This window comes from Phalacrocorax aristotelis, chromosome 12, assembly GCF_949628215.1.
Source record: "Phalacrocorax aristotelis chromosome 12, bGulAri2.1, whole genome shotgun sequence".
In the NCBI taxonomy this organism is placed as follows: domain Eukaryota; kingdom Metazoa; phylum Chordata; class Aves; order Suliformes; family Phalacrocoracidae; genus Phalacrocorax; species Phalacrocorax aristotelis.
In genome coordinates this window covers 7,100,622-7,121,926 of record NC_134287.1, presented here as the reverse complement: position 1 = coordinate 7,121,926, position 21,305 = coordinate 7,100,622, and the positions used below count along the sequence as shown (strand labels likewise).

The following is a 21,305-nucleotide window of genomic DNA, read 5'->3' as shown; positions in this document are numbered from 1 at the left end:
GAGGGACACAAACCACCCACAGACCCAGCTGAGTCATGTAACACCCATCAGCAGGGGGAGAGGGCAGTGCAATCACATCATCTTAATGAAGAACATCCCTATGAGGGTTTCCTAGTCCTTGAGCTGCAGCTGGAACAAACACCATGGCAGAAGCATGCTGGACCCCACTGAAAGGTAAACATTCTTCCGGGCCCTGCAGAGTCTGTGGGCTTTGCCCCCCAGCCCAGCACTGGCCAGGCAACCCTCCCAGCTCTCGCAATACTTGCACAGGCACCTCCTATACACAAGGGCAAATCTTTATTTACAGAGCAGCAGTACAGGGGATACAAACATCACCCCAAGAGAAGGGAGCTTCCCTCCTTCAGGGCACGGCAGCAGTAGGTAAGACACACCACCCCAGCAAAGGGCACCACATCCCTCCAAGGGAGGACTTTGCCCTCCCAGAATGTCAGCACCACCTCCAGTGCCCTGCAGGAAAGCGCAGGTGAGGCAATCCTGGTCAGAGCTCCCAGAAAATCAGGCTGGAAGACAGCCTGTTCTTTGCCTTCTGCCCTGCCCCAGCCCAGAGCAGCCAGGTGGGCATGTCAGTGCAAAGATGGGTCTTGGGCACTGGAGATACTATGCTGACAAGGAAAGATGGTGTTCTGGGCCTCCGGCTCACCTGTGAACTCAAAGGCTGCTGCTAGCAGCAGAGCTTGGAGAGACCTGAGCCCCTGGGAGACCAAGCCGGGGGATGAAGCACCCGCTGGGGGCTCTGCTGTGGGGGCTTTCAGAGGCCAGGCCCATCCCAGCCCTGGAGCTCAACTACTCCCAGCGACCCTCAGAGCCACTTCCCCAGGCAATGTGTACATGTCCCACCCTGAGGTCCTGCACAGACACGTGAGACCAGGCTGCTGCTGCTGAGAAGGCACAGGGAGAACAGTCACAGGTGCCAGCTTGCTTTTAACACTACTTGGCCAAAGATGGCCTCCAGAAACTCAAGATTAGCCTTCCACAATTTAAACCCACAGCAGCCCCTCAGCCTTGGTCAAGCCTTACCCCTACCTGGGCCATGGCCCCATGGTCTGCTCCCCTGCTCCCAGCTGGACACAGGAGGCTCAAACAGCACCGGTGAACTCGCCCCTGCACAAGCTGCCTGTTCCTGCCTTCCTGCCAGCCCACCCATCCTCCTCCCAGTGGCAGCCAATGTGGTGGGGCCCAGGAGCACTGCACAGCTGCAAGGAACGTAGGCTCAGGGCAGTGGGGGATGCAGCTCGCCAGCCCCCCCCCCCCGAGACCCTGGCAGTCCTCGCAGGAAAAAGGCACGGGGTGCCGGCTCCTGCCCACCACCTCACGTGTACTCTGTCTTCCGGATGTAACTGGAGGGCACGTAGCCCTGCTTGCCGTGCGCCTCGGCCAGCCACCACTCCTGATTGCCTGTGATGTCCTCGAACTGCAGGATCCTGAGTCTCTGGTTAGCTGACACACTCAGCTCGTTGGTGTTTCGGCCTTTGAAGGTGTAGAGAGCGTAATAGACCTGCCGGACAGAGGGAGAGCATCAGTTGAATGATTGCGCCACACAGCCTTGCTGTCACATTGCATAGGATGTGTGAGCTTTTGCTCCTTCCCCCAAACAGTGACCGCCCCAGCCCCATCCTGGCGTCTGCCAGAGCTGCCCCCCGTTTGCAGCCTCATTTTCTGCTCTTGCACTTCTGCTGCTGGGAGAAAAGGTCTCATCCTCCACCTCAGTCCTTTGGGACAAAGCAGCCTTCATCTCCTACATCTCCCTGGTCTCTGCCAGGGAGGAGGATGATTCAGCCCCCACTTAAGTGAGGGGGTCAGCCCTTGGCATCCCCAGCCCCCCTGGGGAGGCTCAGGGCTCACCTGGTTGCCCTCTGATTCGCTGCTCTCCAGCCCAGAGTCTCTGTCTTCCACTGAGGGTGCGGGCCTGAGATGCACTTTGGTGGGGTGCCCATTGCGAGAGCCAGAGCTGCAGCCCAGCTCGGGGCGGCTGTAGCGGCGCTGAGATGTCACTGTAGCAGCCTCCAGCGGGGCTGTCCTGTCACCAGAGCCAAGCTGGGGCAGAGAGGGGGAGTCCATCTCCGAGAGGGGCTGTGGGGACTGGTATGGGTCTGCTGGGGAGGCTGATTCCTGCAGGGGTTTCTGAGTGAAGGTGACGGCTGCCCCGCTGGGGCTGAAGGTCAGTGTGGTGTTGCTTTGGGAAGAGGAGCTGCTGAGCTCTGACTCGTTGGAAGAGTGGCTGCCTACAGAGACATCCGACTGGCTGCGGCGTGGGTTGTAGGGCTTCAGAAAGGAGCTGTACACAAAGCCCTTGGTCACTGCAGAGAGGGAGAGGAAGGGAGCTCAGATTGGGGTGCAGGGGACCAGAGTTGGGGACTCACAGCAGGTGCCAAGGGCAGGTAGCAGACACCTACCCCCATTGTCTATAAGCCAGCGATTCTGGCTACCCATGGGGTCCTTCTTCTTGATGACACCCACGATGTCTCCTTCCAGCAGTGAGACATCCAGGTCTTGGGTAGCATTGAAATTGCGGTCTGCCTGGAAGAGACTGTCTGGAGGATAGCGAGCCAGGAGGGCAGTTCGGATGTCATCTGACTGAAGGAGGTAGCTAGGCTGCAGAGGAACAAGGCAGGTGTGAGGGGCTGTCGCAGGCTCTGCAAGCCCTGACACAGGGCAGAGGGAACTCACCAAGCCGACAAGGGGCTGGCGCCGGGCAGACTGCCGCTCCACGCTCTTCCTTTCAAAAGGCTTCTTGGGAGCTGCTTGAGACTCTGGGAAGAAGGTGAAGGCCTGGAGCTGCTGCAGGACTCTACTGTGCTCATCCTGGAAGATGGCAATGAGGTTTCCCTCCCTGCTGGACACCTTCAGCAGCTGGAACCAGAGCATGGTTGGGGGTCATGGTTAGGTGACAGCTGCTGGGAAAAGTGGCCAAGAGCTACAGCAGAGACTACGCCAGCTCCCAGCAGGGTTCTAAGTCCTGCCTGCGACTTGCATCAGGCCCAGATTTGCAGTCCTGTCTGGACCCAGCTCTGAGTAGTCCCCAAACTGATGACCTGAGATCCTCCCATGCAGATGCTCTGGTGCCACTGCTCCAGGAGCAGCCAGAGCTCTATGGACAACTGCATTGTGATCCTGCAATCCCTGCCCTGACAGCATCCCACAGGAGCCCTTCCCAAGGCACTCTGGGCCTGAAACTGCAGCAGCAGCTTCCACTGCAACAGGACAGGTCCCAGAGAGGCTCAGGGACATGCCCTGTGCAGAGATTAGTGCTGCACTGAGCCCAGAGTGCTGGCTGTGCTCCAGGAACCCACCGACAACAGGGGTCTCAGCTCCTCCAGGGCCAGGCGCACAAAGTCACAGTGTGCCTCAGCATAGCCCCGCACGCAGCTGGCAAACAGCTCCTTGGCAAAGCGCAGGAACTTGGGCAGCTCGTCCAGCAGCTGGGCGTTGAGGGCCTCGTAGTTGTTGCGGGCTGACTGCAGCTCCTCCAGCGTTCGTTTGTCCTTCAGCTTCTCTGCTCGCTCTGTGCAGTTGTGGAAGTCGAGGAGCTTGTCGAAGCGTTTCTGCACCAGCTTGTGGGGCCCCGCAAACATGCTCAGCAGCTGGTTCAGGGGTGAGCTCACTAGCCGCTCCGTCCTCTCTTTCTGGTGGGCAGAGGTGCAGAGAGCAGATGAGACAAGGTGCTCTCTCCTACTGTGTGGTGAACACCAGCAGCTCACCCTCCAGCACACAACCTCCCTAGGACAGCATAGGGTCTGTCTTCCCAACAGCACCCACTGGAGCTCCAGAGGTCCCTTCCAACAGGAATTATTCTATAATCTTACATAAACGTGCCAGTGTGGGCAATGCTGTATGAAGTACCTGAACCACTCATATAGAGAGCTGTAACATTTCAGGTAGGGCTGAAAAAATGCATATCTAATAGGCATGCTCAATACACAACATAAACCCACAGGCATCCAAGCTCTCAGAAGGGAAGAGCCAAACAGGAGTGCTCATACCTCTCCCAGGCTGTGTTACCCGCCCTACAGCCTCCCAGGGGCTGCCCATCTGCAGCAGGCCCCCACAGGGGTGTCACCAGCACGTGAAAGCACAGCCTCACTCACGAAGTTAGAGAAGAGCTGGTCGCTGATGAGCCGATTCACTTTCTGGAACTGGTCCAAGTCCCCACTGCCCTTCTCCGTGCAAAGATCCCACATGCTCACTGCTGCCAGTGCCTTCATGCAAGCCGATTCCTGCACCAGGGACACAGAGTCAGCACAGCCGTGCTTGGTGTCCAGGAAAAGAGGCCTCCCAGGGCAGCCCAGACCCTCAGAGACCACCCACCCTGACAGGGCTAGGGGCAAGAGCACTGGCCAGAGGCACTGCAGGTACGCACCATGCAGGCAGGAGGGGCACAGTGAGCCCCATGGGTTAGGGATCACACCCAGACTGACTCACCCGAACGTGCTGCAGGTAGAGGGAAAGGTCCCGGATGAAGGACTTGATCAGCCGCTCCTGCATTCGGAAATTTTTCTCTGTCTCTTCAAAGGCTTCATTCTTCAGCTGTGAGAGAAAATGTCTCAAGGAAGGCAATGCAGGACTCCAGCACCTCCCAGAGCGCGAGATGTGGGGCCTCCTGCCCGCAAGCCAGACAGCAGAGATGGGTGGTTCAGACCCTAAGCTCACTCTGCCTTGCTGGCCTGGATCTGAGCTACTTATTGGGGAAGGTGTGTGGGGGGACGGCAGATACCACCACAGAAGCACCACAGGATATAAGTGTACCTGGCAGCTCATGCACATTACCTGGGGTGCAAAGCCTGTGAGATGCTTGATGTGGCTGCTCACACGGTTGGATTTCTTGATGATAGAGTGGAAGTTGAGCTTGGAGATCTTCTCCATGAGGCTATCCTCATCCCCTTTCCGATACTTTAGCACTGAGGAGATTAATGTAGAAATCAGAACCCTTGTCAGCACAACGCCCATGTCTTACAGGGCCTCATCAACAATTGCCTTGCTGGATCTCCCCGTCCCTAAGCCTCTGCAGTCCCAAGTACCCCACATACGACAGCACACCATGCCATGCTATGCATCATCTTGAAATTCAGCACTATGCCACCTGTAATCCCCTATTTAGCTCTCGATATGCCCTACAGTTTTTACACCCTCCATTCAAACTCCTCCATAGGATTATGCATCGTGTTAGCACAAAATGACATAGGAGATGGTGTATAATAATCACTGGATACATATTTGCTTCTTTAGCAAATATAAGCAATCATTACAGGCAGCCTATGTCATCTCAGCTTCAGTGGGGCTATGTGGAAAGAGTAAAGTGTAAGACTTGCATGAGTCAGAGGCTTCCAAGGGAAAACAGGGAGGGTGGCTGGCAGGTCAAAGGGAACCATTTTCTCCCTCTGTTCACTCCCAGGGAGGCTGCACTTGGATACTGTGTCCAGTTTTGGTGCCCCCACATCAAGAGAGATGTGGGAGAACCAGAGCTCCTGACCCACAGGAGCTCAGGCCCCACAAGGAGAGCTGGGCAAGCTCAGCCTGGCTGGGAGGAGGCAGAGGGGGATCTGCTCACAGCCGGCACCTACCTGAAGGGCAGCTACAAACTCCTCTCAGCAGTGCCCGGCAAGGCAAGGATGGGCAGCGGCCACAGATGGCAGCTTGGGAGCTCCAGGGTGCATCGGGGAGCACAGCTTCACCATGAAGGTGGCGCATCCCTGGCGCAGGACAGCAGAGAGGCTGTGAAATCCCTATCCTTGGGGATCCGTGAGAATGGGCTGGAGGGAGCGGTGGCTGATCAGAGCCAACGTTGGGGACAATCCTGCTCCAGGCAGAAGGTTGGACAGGAGACCCCAGAGGGCTCTTGCAGCCAGCACCTCTGTGATTCTGTCCTGTCTACAGATATACCTTCAGACTTAGTCTCCAAAGCTCAGTAAGAGAGACTGTCCTAGCAGATTAATTCCCTACTTGTGTTGTTTAAAATTGCATTTTTAAACTTCAAATATATATTCTTTTGTCTTATTATTTTTATTGTCTTTTAATAGCCATGTGGTCAGCAACTGCATACATTTCATATCTCTGTATTACAAGAAACAGCTGAAGTCAGATGTATACTGTGTTACTTTAAGTATTGTATCTCACGCTAGGATTTTAAAAATGCAGCTCTTCTACTGCACTTCTGTGAGGGCACAGACCTTGGGAGCAGACTCCCTCCATGACTGTGGTTGCCATCTAAGGCTCAGGAGCCGAAACATGCCAAAATCAACACACCCACTCCTGTCTCTCTCTCCCCAGCAACACCCAGCTACTCACCCAGGTCCTTCCGGCGCTTGTATTCGTTGATGTTGACGTTGATTTCTTTGACTGTGAGGACAGCAGCTGTGAGTGGTGCCTTGTCAGGGTGAGCCTCGGGGGTGGCGCTCAGCAGCTCCATCAGCAGCAGTGGGTACCGCATCACCCTTTGCACTGGCTTGATGAGGAAGGAGCCCAGGTTAATGTAGTTTGTGCAGCCCCTGGGAAATTGGGACAAAGGAGATACACCAGGTTTCAGTCCAGCTCTGCCGTGCAAATTCTGCCCCCTTAAACCAACCCCATCTAGACCCAGAATAGCAGCGCCTCTAAATCCACTGTAGTCCCTAGGCCATGCCACCCTCATCTTCAAACTCACTGCACTCCTGAACCCCCAGTGATCTCAAATCAGCCCCAGGTTTCCAGACCTCACTCACACCAGGTGACCCTTCCCAGCCAGCATCCTCTCCATCACTAGACCCACCACAAAATCCCACACAGGCACAGCCTCAAACTTACCAGAGTGCCACATGCCTCAGACTCTGCCCAACCACCTGACTGCCCAGCTCTGAGCCCCACTGCAGGACAGACTGACTGTGCTCAGGACTGCAGCCAGTGCAAGGCTCTCCTGGATCCCTGGGGCTGACAGCTCCGAAACCTGTTTCCTGCCCAAGACCACCCCTCGCCACATCACCTGCCTGTGCTGCCTCTGTTGCGATTGCGCCACGGACACCCTGCTCCTCCCACACATGCCTTCGCAAGCCACCGTTAGGGCTCCCTGACATGCACCCAGCCGGTGGCAGGAGGTTAGTTACAAGTTACAAAGGAACAGCCAGGCCAGGACAGACAGACAAGCGTGGAGTAACAGGAAAGATGCACTTACCACTCACTGTACAGGCTCCTGCCAGCCCACAGAGTGCCAAAAAGCAAAGAAGAGCAACGGGTTAAATGAGGCGGCAGGCATGCAGTCCTGCAGCCAGCGCCTTTGCCCCCTCCCACAGTGATGCTGCCAGGGCAGTGGGCAGTCCTGTCCCTCCAGCACAGCAGCCAGCACTGCTGGATCCCAGGGCATTAACCTCCACAAGCTGGAGCCCTGGCAGTTGCTGAGCCAGGCAAAGCAGCTGCTTCTTCACCAGCCATGGTGGAGCAGTGCTTGGGGAATAGGAGCCCTCAGTCCATGACATGCCACCTTCTCTGTACTGTGGTGGCTTCTGCTCAGAGTTTAAGGGGGCCTACAGGTGTCCCAGCACCTGTGCATTGGGGCAGGGGGCCATTTGAACCTGGAGCCTGGTCAACTGTGCAGTGACACAGCTGGCCCCTCTCCAGTCACCACCTGAACTGTCCAAGCACTGCTGGTAGAGGGTCAGGGATGCTGGAGACTGACCCCCCTACCCCAGCCTGGTGGCTGCCACAGCCAGAGGCTCCAACCTGAGGCTATCCAGCAGGTCCAGGAGTAGCTTCTGCATCTTCTCATCCTTCTCATAGGTTTCCAGCAGTGTGATGGCCTCGTCATGGTTCTGGCAATACACCCTGTAGACGCTCTCCAGTTCTGCACGCTGTGCCAGGAACACTGGTCCTGCAGACAGCAGCAAAGCAGGACTTCAGCGTCTCCTGGTCTCCAGCTGCCTTCAACCCTGGCATGTCTCCTGGTGAGACACCTAGTGGTCCCCTTCCCCATATACAGCTCGAGAGGACTGTTACTAGAGCAACCAGGATGCCTCCTCACCACCCTCAGCATGCCCACACCTCCTTCCTGCAAACTGCAGGCCAGGGGGACAGAAATGGGAAGCTGCACGTCAAAGGTCTGCTGAGGCAAGGAGGCCCCATGCTGATGTCCAGGGCGTGTCATGGTAACTCACCAGGTTCATTCGTCCTTTGAGGGGACTGTCTACCTAGCTGAAGAGCCCCCAGGGGCTCTCTCCAGGGACTCCAGGAGTCACTAAGCCCAGAGACCTCTATTGATCCAGCTCTACCAGAGGTGAGGAGCAGGAACACTGGTCAGTGGCAGCATGGGTGGGGAGCCAATTGGAGAGAAAAGGCACAGGCTGCCCAGGGCCTGAGCAGCCAAAGCTGGCAGGGCAGGAGTAAGGAGTGGGGCTCCCTTTGGGGCAAGGGGGCAGGGAGGGCCACAAACACCGTGTTTCTCAGCATAGCGGTCCATGGGGCAACACAGATCTCCTTGGCTTCGCTGCTGGACTGATTAGCAGTGACAGGGACCAGCGGGGAGGAAGCCCAACCCCAGTGATATTCTCCTGCCATTTAAACTACTCTGTTCTGCCCCACCATTAGCAAAGCCCATCCCAGCCTGCTGAGAAAAGGTAACAGCAGAATTCATACCGACGGCATCTGAAGCCTCCAAGGTGGACAGCAGCTTCTTGGAGAAGCTAATTACCATGTGGATGTTTCCAAAAAGACCCTCAAAGTCTATGTTCTGCATCTGGGAAATGGGAAGAGAGATGTCCTGGATGGGGAAACATGTCCCAGCCAGACCCAACAGCCCCCCCTTGCCCTCCTGCAACTCATCAGCCCTCAGCTCTACAGCAGCCGCTCAGTGTGACTTCATCCCCTCACAGTGACTTCTGTACTCACTCTCTCGTCCCCCAGTGCACTGAAACTCACACTCCTTATATGTCCTACCAAACACAGTGTTCTCCTCCTCCCAGCAATTTCATCCCTGCCTCTGTTCACCTGACATTCTCCCTCTCCTCTTACCAACTCTGTCCCTATGCCAAGACCCCATATTTTCTTTCTCCCAACAATGAATTTAGCCTACAAACCAAATGAAAAGGAACACTTCTTGCCCCAGGAAATGAATCTGTGATACTTGCTGCCACATCTCTTGCTCTCAGCAATGGTGACAGCTCAGCAGGATCCCAAAACAGATGGACTGTTTCTGTAAGTGTAGGGAGCAGTGAGAACCATGCTGCTCCCCTCAGCACAGCTGAATTTCCCCTGTGGGTTCCTGTGCTTCTGCTTGGAAGTCTCCAAGAACAAAGTGGGCCGAGTATCCTCACCCCACCCCACCAGTGCTGCACTGTAGGTTGCCCCCATGCTCCTACCTGTGCCTGCTGCAGAGGCACCATGATCCTGTCCACACACATCTCCAGGTCTCGGATATAGTCCCGCTCTGTCTGGAGCAGTTCCTCAATAACCTTGGACCTCTTTTCCAGCATCCTTTGCTCTGGGCTCTCAGTGGCAGCTGAGGATGTCTCCAGGGATGGTGTCTCGGAGGACAGGAGAGTCATCTCTGCAAGACAGACAAGTAGGATCAGCATCACCCAGTGTGGATGCAAGGACAGGAGACAAGTAGTGCCTGAACTGTGGTACATGCAACATATAAGACTGCTAAACACAGCTGTCCATCCAAGGGCCTCTCCAGAGAAGCCATTCCCGAACTCCCAGCCCCATGGCAGCAGGGAGCCCCGGTCTGTTCCCATAGCCTGCCCTTGCAGCACCAGTAACGCTGCAGCAGCAAGCACCAAGCAACACAAACCTGCTCCAGACTGTCCCTCCTAATGCCAGCCGAGTTCAGACCCCTCTCCCCAGCTCTGCCGCCCCAGCAAACTCTGTGGGGCTGAGCATGTGGCAGAGGAGCCCCACTCCCCTCCTTGCCCTCTTCCAAGCCAAGTAATGGCGGCTGCCCCCTCCCCTCAGGCTGGAAACAGGGTCTCCATTCTCCAGCCCTGGGGCATTTCCATCTGAATGGCCGAAAAGGCCTCTGGGCACCCACAATAGGGCTGCCGGCGGCAAAGCCTGGAGATGGACCATGGCGAGCAGCACCGCACAGGGCCGGGAAGGCTGTGGCGGCAGCGGCGCTTGTCGGGAGGCTGGGGTGGGCACCCAGAGGCCCGGCGAGGCAAAGGCCAGGGGTGGTGGGATGCACCCCGCGGGCGGCCACGCTGCCATGGCAGGCGGCCCCGGGGTGGAGAGCCCCGGGCCCCCAGCACAGCCCAGGGACCTGCTTGGTGCCTGGGCCACCGTCCCCCCGCAGCAGCCTCCCGGCCCTGCGCCGGCAGGGTGCCGGGGCGCTTGGTGCAGCAGGATGCCTGGCCTGTGGGCCCTGGGGACATGCAGGCAGCCACCACCCTCCTCTTCCCTGTCCCAGGGCCCGGCAGCTGCTTTTCCTCCTGGTTTTCTGTCCCACCTGCAGCTCCTAGGCTGGCCCAGCCCCCTCCAGTTTTCATTGAGACATTTTATCCCCCAACAGATTCCTGGGCCCCAGCCACTTTCTACCCCACCTGCCTGCTTTTAAACGCATGTGCCCTCTGGCCAAAAACACAGCAACAGCACACCCCCTCCCCAGATTCAGGAGATCCCCTTTCCAGCACCTCCTCAGGACACCCCTCTGAGGCAGGATGTGGCCCAGAAACTCTTGGCTCTCCCCCATTTTACAGCTGCTTTGCAGAACTGAGGCCCACGGGGTCCCCGAGCCCTGTGCAGCACCCCAGCCTGCCTCAGGTACCTGGTTTAAGGCCAACTGCTGATATGACAAATACTGTCCACTCCAGCCATCTCCCACAGATCTCCAGCTGCTCTCAATGGGATTTTATTAGAGTTGTGGACATGCCCCAGCTCTGACATTTGTAAAAATATTTTTGCAGGGCAGGCACTTCCAGATCTCCACCTCCCTGACCTCTTCGGTTACAGCCTCAGGCAACAGTGGCTCAGCCAGCAGGACTCCAAGGGCTACTCAGCAGGGCTTGGGATTTATCCTGCTGTGCTGGCACCCACTGTGCACAGCCCCAGGAGACCCCTGTGCTCCCAGCTGCTTCTGCCCAGGGGCTGGGCAGGCCCTCCTCACCTGCAGGCAGCCCCCAGTCTTGCCCTGCTGGGTGATGGCAGTAAGCAACGGCAGCATGAAACATGGGATGGAAAAATCGCTGCCTCAGCCTAAGCATCTTGCCTGCTGCTCTGCCAGGTTGGGGTTTTTGCACTGAAACGACCCAGGAAAGAAAAGAAATGTGGCTGACATGAGACTCCAACTCAGCCCATAACCAGCTGAAACAACCACGCCAGCCGTTCCCATTGCAAAGCAGCAGTGACAAACAGAAACCAGCAGCATTGGCATCAAACAGCAACTTCTCACAGTTACTGGGGCTGAGGACGACCTGTTGTGCCTCTTGCAGAAAGAGCGACTTCAAAATCAGTCCCAGACACCCCCCCAAACTGCAGCAAACGGGAAACCCAGCTCAAACCCTGCTCAGAAGATGCCCTCAACATGGGAGGAAAGATGCCGGTCTCTCTAAACAGGTGTTTCTGTCGCCCTGGCTTGAAATTGAGCCTGGGGCTTAATTTTTTTTTTGCTGCCCCAAAAGGGCCAGCACCACAGAGGAGGATTTAGCAGCACAACCAGCACTACATTTAGTAAGCAATTATTGAGAAGAACAGGTTTCACCGATTCTTCCTGGTAAGTATCCTTAAAACCACCCCCGTCAGAGCCGACCTGCATAAGGTAAAAGGCTGGTTTCAGCTAAGTCAATGGCTGTCATGGCTCCCTGCCATGTAAGTCCCTGATGATGAACCTTAGCAACACAAATGCAGCAGGAGTCCACGAGCAGGGCCTGGGAGCAGCTGCTGGGTTTAAGATTTGCTGTTTGCATTTCCACAGCATCTGCAAAGCCTCAGTAGCAGACAAGGCCCTGCTGTGCAAGGTCCTCTACCAACACCCAACAGGGATATCCTGCCTGCTCGGAGCCTGAACAGGACATGAGACAGAAAAACGTGCAGGAGGGACAAAGAAACACCAAGATAACACTGTCAGCAGGTCTCTGCAGCTCGAAGAGTTAAGAAAGCATCAAAAAATGAGTTATTTTAAATAAGGATGTATATATTTTTTAATTAATGTAATTTGTTTTGCAGGAGAGCAAGCTCAAGTGGGAAGGCAACCTGGAAGAAGCAGGAAGGTGTTAATTTGCAATGCAAACAGGTGTGTGAAACCCAGAGGAGGTGGGCGGGTGAGCTGATACTGCCCATGGGGTGGCCTGGGAAGAATCTTGAAAATGAAGACCAGCCAGAACAGCAAGCAGAAACGACCCATGCAGCAGCATGGGGGAAGGCAAATTGAAAAGATCTCATTTGCCTTGGTCCAAGAATAGGATTTTGCATTTATACCCAGGCAAAATGCCACCAGAGGAGGCTTTGTACAGGACATCTTGGGAGTTTACTGTACCACCAAAAAACCCTGCTGTGCTCCTAGCTTTAGCCATAGCTAAATTGCAGCCATACAATGTGCCTGGCTCCAGCTCATCAAAACGGAGCTGGGGATGCCCAGTGCTGCCAGCGAACGCAGCAGCTCCCCACGCTCCACCAAGCAAACCCCAGGCAAGTAAATCTAGGTCAGGCCCTTTCAGAGAGTGCCCTGTGGCAAGGGTTTGACTGACACTCATGAGATTGCCAGCTCCATGGTACTTCCTCTGCAAGTCTCAAATCCCCACCTGTGGAGGGGAAATCAAAACATTCCTTGCACAGGTTTTAAGCCCATAGTAGTCATCAGTTCAGCTTGCTTGACCTGGCATGATGCTGGCCACCAGTTCTACCCACCTATACCATATCAGTATTTGCATTATTTTGAAAACTCATACAAACTAATTCTTCTCTGGCCTTCTTGCTCTTTCTGAATATTCTGAATATTCTGATTCGTTTAAAAACAAGGCTATGCTGCAGCCAAGTCTCTTCGGACTCTTGCTGTTCATCACTAGTCCAGCATCCTCCTTCAGCAATGAACTCAAAGGTTGTCCTGCCTCTTTCCAAATACAGAATTTGTTTGTAATATTTAGATCTTCTATCTGACCAATACATATATACCTCATATTTGTCTCTGAAGCATTTAAAAACTCTCACTGTTTGTATTTCATACCATCTCTGTTGATTGCCATCAATTCTTTTTTTCCTGTTTGTCACACATTCTTGTATGTCTAATAGCAGCTTTCCCTAAATGAGGTTTATTAAGCATTTAACTAAACCTACCCATTTCACAGCTGTGGGTTTTGGTCATCCAGTAAATGCTTTTTAAACAGATCTCCATTTTAGTTCACAGATTTTCTACTTAAATGTTACCTTTCAATCTGAGTCATCATGCCCACCAACTCTGGAGGCACTAAAACATACACCAAAGCTGGAACAGGTTCCGTTAGCCCGCAGCAATGCAACTGGTATTTCTAATGAAGCCACCAAATTCCAATCCAGTGACAAATTTGTGTTTACCCATGACATGGATGCCAAACAGGCATTCAGAAATACATTTCCAAAAACAATGTTCTCAATCACAATTTTCAGAGTCTCAGATTTTGTTCGCACATAGGTTGCATGAGCTCTGTAATCTGCCTCTCTAAATTAAAATCTCTCACAACATTGTTTTCTCTATCCCCTTTGGTGTATTTGCGACAAGTCCTTGGCTCTCTGGATTGGTCTGATGCTCTGCGACAGCCTCCCAGGAGCGCCTGCTTTTGTGCTTTGCTAGTTCGCCCACTGACGCATGGGAGATTCAACACCGACTCGTAACCCAGCTCCTGGTAGCAAAGTGTCAAGATGGTGCATACTCCCACCTCTGCCCTTCCTGCGGAGGCCATGATTTAATATTGCAATCACACGGCTCATGCTGCTCGTCTCAGAAACACCACTTTCACTGACTTTCTTCCAATTAACAAAAATTTCTAATTGTTATTACCCAACCTCCTAGTGGGAGCACACACGCAATTAGAGGTTTTCTCCCTGCCCTAGTCTGGAAGCAGAGTTGACCCATGAAGACCAGATCCAACAGGATCCGTGTCTATCACGCACGGGCTGGGGGCCTCACCCAAAGAGCTGCATCGCCCCCCAACTCCTCCTCATTGGGGCTCACCTGCCAGCATCCCCCGTGGCACAGCACAGCCTTGCAGGGCGCCCAGGCTGCTAATGCAATCTGAAGAGGGACGTGCTGGCCATCAGCGCTGAGGATAACCCCTTGCACCGGCTCGGTAAGCACGAATCTCCGACTGCAGCTGCACCCACCCGTGAGGCAAGCCCAGCCCCAGGCTCACAGCTCAGCAGAGTCAAGCAGTGACTCAGGACAAAACAAACCAGCTGCAAATATTTGAAGTATGTGGACGCCAAGAGGGGAGGAGCCACTGCCTACCATGAGAAGAGAGGGGATGAAACTAGGGCAGGGAATAATTAATCTGAGTGAAAGGCTAAACTTGCTGCCAGGAGCAAGATCTGGCCAAGGTGAAAACTCTCACTCCGGACATGGGTAATAAGCCTGTAACAGAATACATCCAAAAGCAACAGACTGGATATATTCAGTGTCTCGTTGCTCCTTAGGAGGAAGCAGGGGGTGCAGCAGAGAGGTGCACAGGAAACGAGGAAGGACCGCAGCCCACAGAAGTGCATTCGGCCTTGGCAGAGTCCTGAGACCACGCAGCAGGACATAAATCCAGACAAACCATAAAAATGAGCTGAACAGGAACAGACTGGGGACACTTCTCCAGGGCCACTGGAATGGCTTGATATCTCAGAGATGTCTGACGCAGAGCCTGCTTGGTGGGGACGACTCTATGCCAGGTAAGATCACAACTATCGCCCCAAACAGCCTGTGGGTGTCCAGACACGAACATAGCCCCACCACATTCAGTGTGAACAGAGGATGGTCCCAACCTGTGACACAGAAAAAAAGCTGGAAGTTCTTTAAAAGGACGTTTTAAACAGATAATCCAAAAACCATGGTTATGCAATCAAGAGAACAATAGAGATGAAAAATCTGTCCTGGGTCTGTGCTTCAATAAAGGTAGCAAACACAAATGAATGAATGAATATAGAAAACCAGATAATAGACTATAGACACACCAGGAACTCTCAAAGTACAGAAAAATGAGAAAAGAAAGATATCAAGAAAAATCCATGGATGATAGAATAAGAATTTGGTTTTCATTTTTTAATTGAGGAAATAAAATACTACTTTATATAGACTTCTATTTCCATCTAGGACAAAAGAAAACCTTTCAATGACGCAATTCCACAAGTAAGCAGAGATAGTAAAATTTTTTGTAAGTTTGGCAAAAAGGCAGAATTATACAATAAATACTCTGTTTCTTTCCATCTAAAAAGCAGAAATAAGACCTTGCTAACTGGAACCTCAAGAACCCATTGCCAGCGGACAACACCCAGAAAAGATGGCATTCCTAATCAGGTTCTCTAGGGACCGTAGTTAGAGTTGATCCTACATAATATTTTTAAAGTAAATGGAAAATCACTGTCATCATGGAGAGAACTCAACATCAGCTCAACAGGACTGCAAATAAAGGTGAAGCATACGAGTCTCTGAGTGACCCAAGGTGTCCTGAACAAGATGGCATTGTTCAAACCAAGCAGGTTTAATGCAGACAAATGCATTAATGTATTACTGGGGGACAAGAAATGCAGCCACATGCAGGACTGGGGAGTAATGCTTCTGCTTGGTCGGCCAAAACCCAGCAGGAGTTCCCTGAGTGCTGCAGAGGCAGGCTGGGGTCCTCAGACAAGGGCACAGGGGTGCAGCAAGGTAAACCTCCATGCAGGCAAGTGCTCGTACCCACCCAGAACATCTCATGCAGCTCTGAAGTCCACTATTTTAAGAGTCTGAACTGAAAAATTAGCAAGCATCAGGAAGAACAAACACTGAAAGGTCTTCCTGTGAGTCTTTGCCATGAGTATTTTAAGACTCTATTCTTTACAAAGAACTGATGACTGAAAAATTACTTAATTACAGTACCTGCCTGAGAAGAAAATCCATCAACTAAAAACCTCTAATTTAGTAGAAAAAGGTTGGGGTTCAAAGCTGATATGCAACACATTAGCATGCAAAACCTTTAAGAATGATGGTGACTAAGCAGCAAAGCTATGACAGGAGGGTTCTCCTGTTGACGTGTCAGGCAGACACATCTGAGTCTCATTCCAGAAGAGATGCTCTAACCAAGTAGCTGTCACCAGGCTGTACCGCAAAGAAATCTGAAAGAAGTGTAATAACCCTGCTTACAGAAAAGATCAGGCCATGTCATCTCTACCAGGGCTTTCATGTCCTAAATTCTCTTACTTTGTGGACAGGAGGAGGAACCTGGGAGAGAAGTAGACAGCATTAGAAAAGATGCCTTGAGCATACAGAGACAATTTTTTCCTACCAGCTGGGCAGGATGGTGTCTGCTGCCAAGCATGATGGGAGGGCTTTTGGGGAGGGTCCCAGGTGCTGGCAAGGTCTTACATTGAGGCAGCTAGAGCAGCAAAGCATATATGCCAAGCAGGGTTGCTGCTGGTGCAGCACTGTGCTCCAGCAGGGCAGGAGGAGGAACACAACAGGGAATGGCAGCCAGAAACGGGCCACAGGATGGACAGAAAGTGTTTCTGAACACCTGGAGCCTTTCTCCCTCCTTTCTTGCTGGGGGACACCAGCCCTGATGGCGAGGGCATCCTGCCCTGCACCTCCCACAACCACTTCTGTGCCCCTGAGCCTGCCATAGCAGGGAAGAAATCCAACACCCCCTCCCAGAGCAAGCGTGGGTGTACACAGCGTCTCATTTAACATCAGAGGAGCGAAGGCTCTTGCCTGGCATCACAGTCTGTCCCCCCTCCTTTTGCAAAAGCTAGCCAGGCCAACATTGCTCCAGCCTCCTGAGGCGTTGCAGGCGTTTCCCTCCTCGATCTGCTCCTGGCTCCTCCTAGCTTCCCCGCTGCCCTTTGGCCGTCCTGGCACTGCAACGCCATTCCCTTCCCTTGCCCTGGGGACGCAGCTGAGCAAAGTCCCACCCTACCAGGGCAGCCCGAGGGCACCCAAATGCAGCCAGGAGAGCACACTTAATCAAATACCTCCAGAAGACAGATTTTACGCTGTTTTAAGATGACAGGCAGCCGCAGCCTCCAGCTTTGCCACCTCTGGCCGCTACCCTGCGGAGCTAGCTGTTTTCCTCTGCCTTTCAACCCCCCATTGCGGAGAGTTCACACAGTGCCGGAGGCAGACGCTGGCAGAAAGGGCTCAGAAGCAAACAGGTTTTCAGGCACACGGCTGCCCAACGGGGAGGCCAGTCCACCAAGGAGTGCTCTTTCAACTCCCTCTACCTAGACCCTACTACCTTGCTGCCCCTTCTGCAACACGCTAATATTCTGCAACAGCGAGACGAGCCTCACAAAGCTGTCTGCAGCTGACTGTCCCAGCCACAGTCTCAATGGGACCATTCTGCCCATGCCAAGGCAGCCTGAGCCCTCCAGCTTTGGTATCTCTTCAGCTCCAGGGTGCCTGCTGATGGGACTGGAGAGCCAGGGATGGCTCAGTCACCCAGGACACTGCATGCAGTTGCTGTCGTGCAGGCAAGGGTCTACTGAGGTACTGAGGAGCTGTCAATGCAGGAGGTACCGCTCCCATCTGCGACAGTCCTCCAGCACCACACGTTGGAGGGCTGTCACAGGTGGGCATGGTACCTCCCCCAGTGTCCTGCCCGTGTGTAATCACACAACCACAAGTACTTGCCCTCCGTGTCTGTCTGAGTGCTACAACAACAACTTCACTTATTTCCTGCTTTGTGCTGCCAACGAACAGCTGCCATACTTGCCCTCCACAGGGTCAGGAATCAGTTCCTACACACAGAATTCGTTCACAAGGGGTTATAAAAGTAAAACAGGCAGTGAGAATAACCCCAGTGCCTCACACTTTCCCCCATGAGGAACCTCCTTGGGGCCCTGAGAAAGCAGATAAATCAGGGCCACAGGTTTTAGGGTGTACCCAAAACACTGGGGCACAGATGGAGGGGTGATCAAAAGGATAGTAGTGAGCCGTGGGTCTGTGCTGCCTGGACTTCCCTCCCACCTGGGCCTCTGCAAAATGGGGGCAAGAGCCCTGGCAGGACATGTAGGTGACTGTACAGAGGGGTAACAACGATGATGCCCATTTCAGCAAGCCCTAGGGTTTCCCGTGAGAGCCTGGCTATGCTGGCCACCCACCTGTGCCAGAGTCCTGGTGCTTCCCTGGTGTCAGGGCAGGGTGAAAACACACCCAAGGCAACTGCCCAGCATTTCCCCACGTACCTCGCTTCTCCTTCCTGGTCTGCACAAACTCTGAGTGCCGCAGGGCACTGGGAGCCGTCCGTCTGTAGAAGCTGTTTCGCTGCAGCACAGAGCCCACCCTGTTTGCTTCCATGTCCTCCTGCTCCCAGATCTCGCTCCAGTCTGGCCGGCCCGTGCGTACCCTTGGGCATTCTGCTCTGCCGCTGCTCCTGGCTGGCACCCCAGGCCCTAGGACTGCTCCTTCCAGCTCCCCACGGCCATTGTAGTCCATGTCCTGCATCTTGGACTGTTTGTAGCAGGTGCCTGATGCCAAGCTCGTGCTACCAACCCCTGAGGACCAGACTGCAAATGCAGGAGCATCACAACCTCTGTCCAGACTGCTGCGATCCACATGGCCTTTGGGCTGCCTGTGCCGCTCAAAGTCTTCTTGGTCTTCTTGGTCCCTGGCACCTATATACTGCCTTTCCTGCTCTTTATATGCCCCAGAACCTCCACCATCTCTATAACTCTTTTCCCCTTCCCTATATACTTCATTGCTTCCATCCTCTCTATACTGCCTCCTCCCCTCCATATACTGGCCAAAGCCTCTCTCCTGCCTACACTGCCTCTCCCTTTCCCCATAATGTCTTTCATCCTCACTGTAGTCCCTACAATCTCTGTCCTCCTTATGCCACCTTCCCCCGTCCCTACACTTCCCAGGTACTCCGTCCTCTCTGTACCGCCTTCCTCCCTCCCTATACTGCCCAGGTACTCTGCTTTCTCTGTACCGCCCTTCTCGTATCTCAGAACTGCAGTCTCTGTATTGAATGCCCTCCCTCTTATACATCCTATAGTTTCTACTCTCTGTATCCTGGCTTTTGCCTTCCCAAGCACCTTCCACTCTCCTGCAGTCTGCATACTGGATACCTCCCTTCCAAAAACCTCTACAGTCTCCATTCATGCTCCATCGGTCCATGGAGGTGCCCTCCTCTCTCCTGTAATTGTCCCTGCTGCTGTCTGCTCCCTGGCAGCCTGGATACTGCCTCCTCGCCCTGGGTCTGTCATTGCAGTGAGCCTCACCGCACAGCGTGGCCACCCCAGCCACGTCCTCTCTCCACACGGTGCAGCAGTCCTCATATTCCCAGCTGAGCAGCTGAGGCTCCTGTCCTGGATCCTCCACATTGTGTTTCGTCCCAGGATAAGTGCACATAGTCCTGCTGGGGTGTGGTACATGTGCTGACTCCCTTTGCTACCTGCTTCTCAAGCCCAAGCCTGGGCTGACGCCGCTTTTTCGCTCTGCTCCAGCGCTCCGGTCCCAAGTGAAACTCAGGCGTCGCTTCCTGAAACCAGCCAGCAAGGGCTCAAAGAGGCATGGGCCCAATCGCTGCCAGCCCTGGCCTCCTCCACCTGCTGCACAAAGTAATCAGTAACCAGCCCGAAGAAGGCAGGCCAGGGCTGGGCAGGCTCTCACTGCCCAAACCAGCTCCGCAGCTTTGCCTGAGCCTCTCTGCATGTGGCTCAGAGGCAGGGAAAAGGAGGGCACTGGAGCATGCGGAGGCCCTGCCCCAAGACCAACGTCCTCAGGGAAGGGAAACAGCGTGTGAGGTGCGCGAAGCCACAGACCAGAGATGGGATAGCAGATCTCCTTCCCCTGCCTTCAGGCTCCCGCAGGCATGGAAGCTAAATGACGCAGTCTAGCAGAGGCTGGGCTCTGCTCCACACCTCACTGGGGGAAACTGAGGCCTTCAGGCTGCCCCTGGCTCAAACCTGATGGTGAGCCCACCCTTTTCTCTGCCATCACCCACAGGTCGTGGGAAGAGCTGGAGATAAGCAGCTCCTATGCAGTGCCATGCAGCCACAGGTGCCTGGTTCCCTGCTCCAGGGTAAACGGCTGGTCCCCCAGCTGATAGGAACAGGCTTGAAGAGACTATCTGGGTTACGGAGTCCACTACCAACACACAATGTCAGTTTCCAGGGTGCTATAGAAACATGCATTCCTCTCACTGCAGGGTGCAACATATTCCCAGTTTTCCATACCAAACCCAGGAGCTCCTATGAGGAGCCAAGAGATGACCACAACATGCCCCAGACGAAAAGCAGAAGAGTCCATGCATATCATTTCTGTCTCAGGTTCTTGGAACACTTGTTAGGTATGCGCAGCCAATGCTCCGAGCTGGTAGAAGACAAAAATAAAGCCAATGGACTCTCCTACTCCAAGTGCAGGAGGGCAAGCACTAATCCTGCCCAAGCCTGGCGATCAGTGAAACCCCCAGTGTGCAAAGACGACATACCAAAGAAGCAGTCTACAGTTTTTAAACACATATATTAGAAAACCACATACTTCCTTTGGCTCCCCAAAGGACAACCCAAGGGGCTGGGCTCCCCCAAGACTATGCCAGCCCTACTTTGGTTGCTAATCAATGCTTAGGGAAAGCTTTTCTCCCTCCTGCGTGCCTCCACATTCCCCTAATAGAGCAAGCCAGAGGCATGGTGCAAACACATTTATCCCAGCTGATGCAAGACCACATTACTGATCTGGCCTGCTGCATTGAAGCTGGGCTAGCAAGCCTGAGCCACACTCTCTGGCCACAATCAGACATGGCAGGAGGGATGCAACAGAGCTTGCGTAGGGCACATCTATACCATAGGACCAGAGAGGCTACTTATAAATTCTCAGGTTTCTTGAAGTGGAAAAAAGTCCCCTAATACTACTAAGGGGATAACTTGACAGGTAAGATATCTCAGGACAGCGTGTTAGTTCCTGCCTAAAACTTCCAGTTTCAGTAACCAACACGGCACAGATTCTGGCAGGACCCATTCTGTCAGGAAGCACTGGAACAGTAGGAGACATTTCCCAGCAAGATCTATTCTGTAAGAAAATTTCCCTTGATCCAGCCTAGATCATCTTCTTCCTACCTTCAAGTTATTTCATCTAGCCTCAAATCCTCTATGCCTCCTTCCGAGCATCCCTCTTGCATGCCACTTATGTGGAGGCTGTTTGTCACCCTGTTTCCCTGGTGTGCCCATATCAGCCTTCATTCCAT

General features: G+C 53.8%; 1 protein-coding gene across 7 annotated transcripts in view; it reads right to left on the bottom strand.

The window, feature by feature from the left end:
* Positions 1-280: 280 nt before the first annotated feature.
* DNMBP (dynamin binding protein) overlaps positions 281-21,305 on the bottom strand; it is a 35,968-nt gene continuing 14,943 nt past the window's right edge. For 5 of the 7 annotated variants that reach the window (XM_075108059.1, XM_075108057.1, XM_075108060.1 and 2 more), the window contains 13 exons: positions 9,339-9,526; positions 8,617-8,716; positions 7,708-7,855; positions 7,163-7,180; positions 6,304-6,503; positions 4,786-4,916; positions 4,441-4,545; positions 4,107-4,235; positions 3,312-3,644; positions 2,689-2,871; positions 2,415-2,613; positions 1,864-2,318; positions 281-1,516 (listed from right to left, as the gene is read on the bottom strand). In XM_075108059.1, the coding sequence (XP_074964160.1) occupies positions 1,331-1,516; positions 1,864-2,318; positions 2,415-2,613; positions 2,689-2,871; positions 3,312-3,644; positions 4,107-4,235; positions 4,441-4,545; positions 4,786-4,916; positions 6,304-6,503; positions 7,163-7,180; positions 7,708-7,855; positions 8,617-8,716; positions 9,339-9,526 (2,375 nt within the window). In that variant the 3' untranslated portion in view covers positions 281-1,330. Of the gene's footprint in view, positions 1,517-1,863; positions 2,319-2,414; positions 2,614-2,688; positions 2,872-3,311; positions 3,645-4,106; positions 4,236-4,440; positions 4,546-4,785; positions 4,917-6,303; positions 6,504-7,162; positions 7,181-7,707; positions 7,856-8,616; positions 8,717-9,338; positions 9,527-14,119; positions 14,226-18,303; positions 19,615-21,305 lie in introns of those variants that run through there. The other 2 variants (XM_075108062.1, XM_075108063.1) reach the window with 2 other exon arrangements.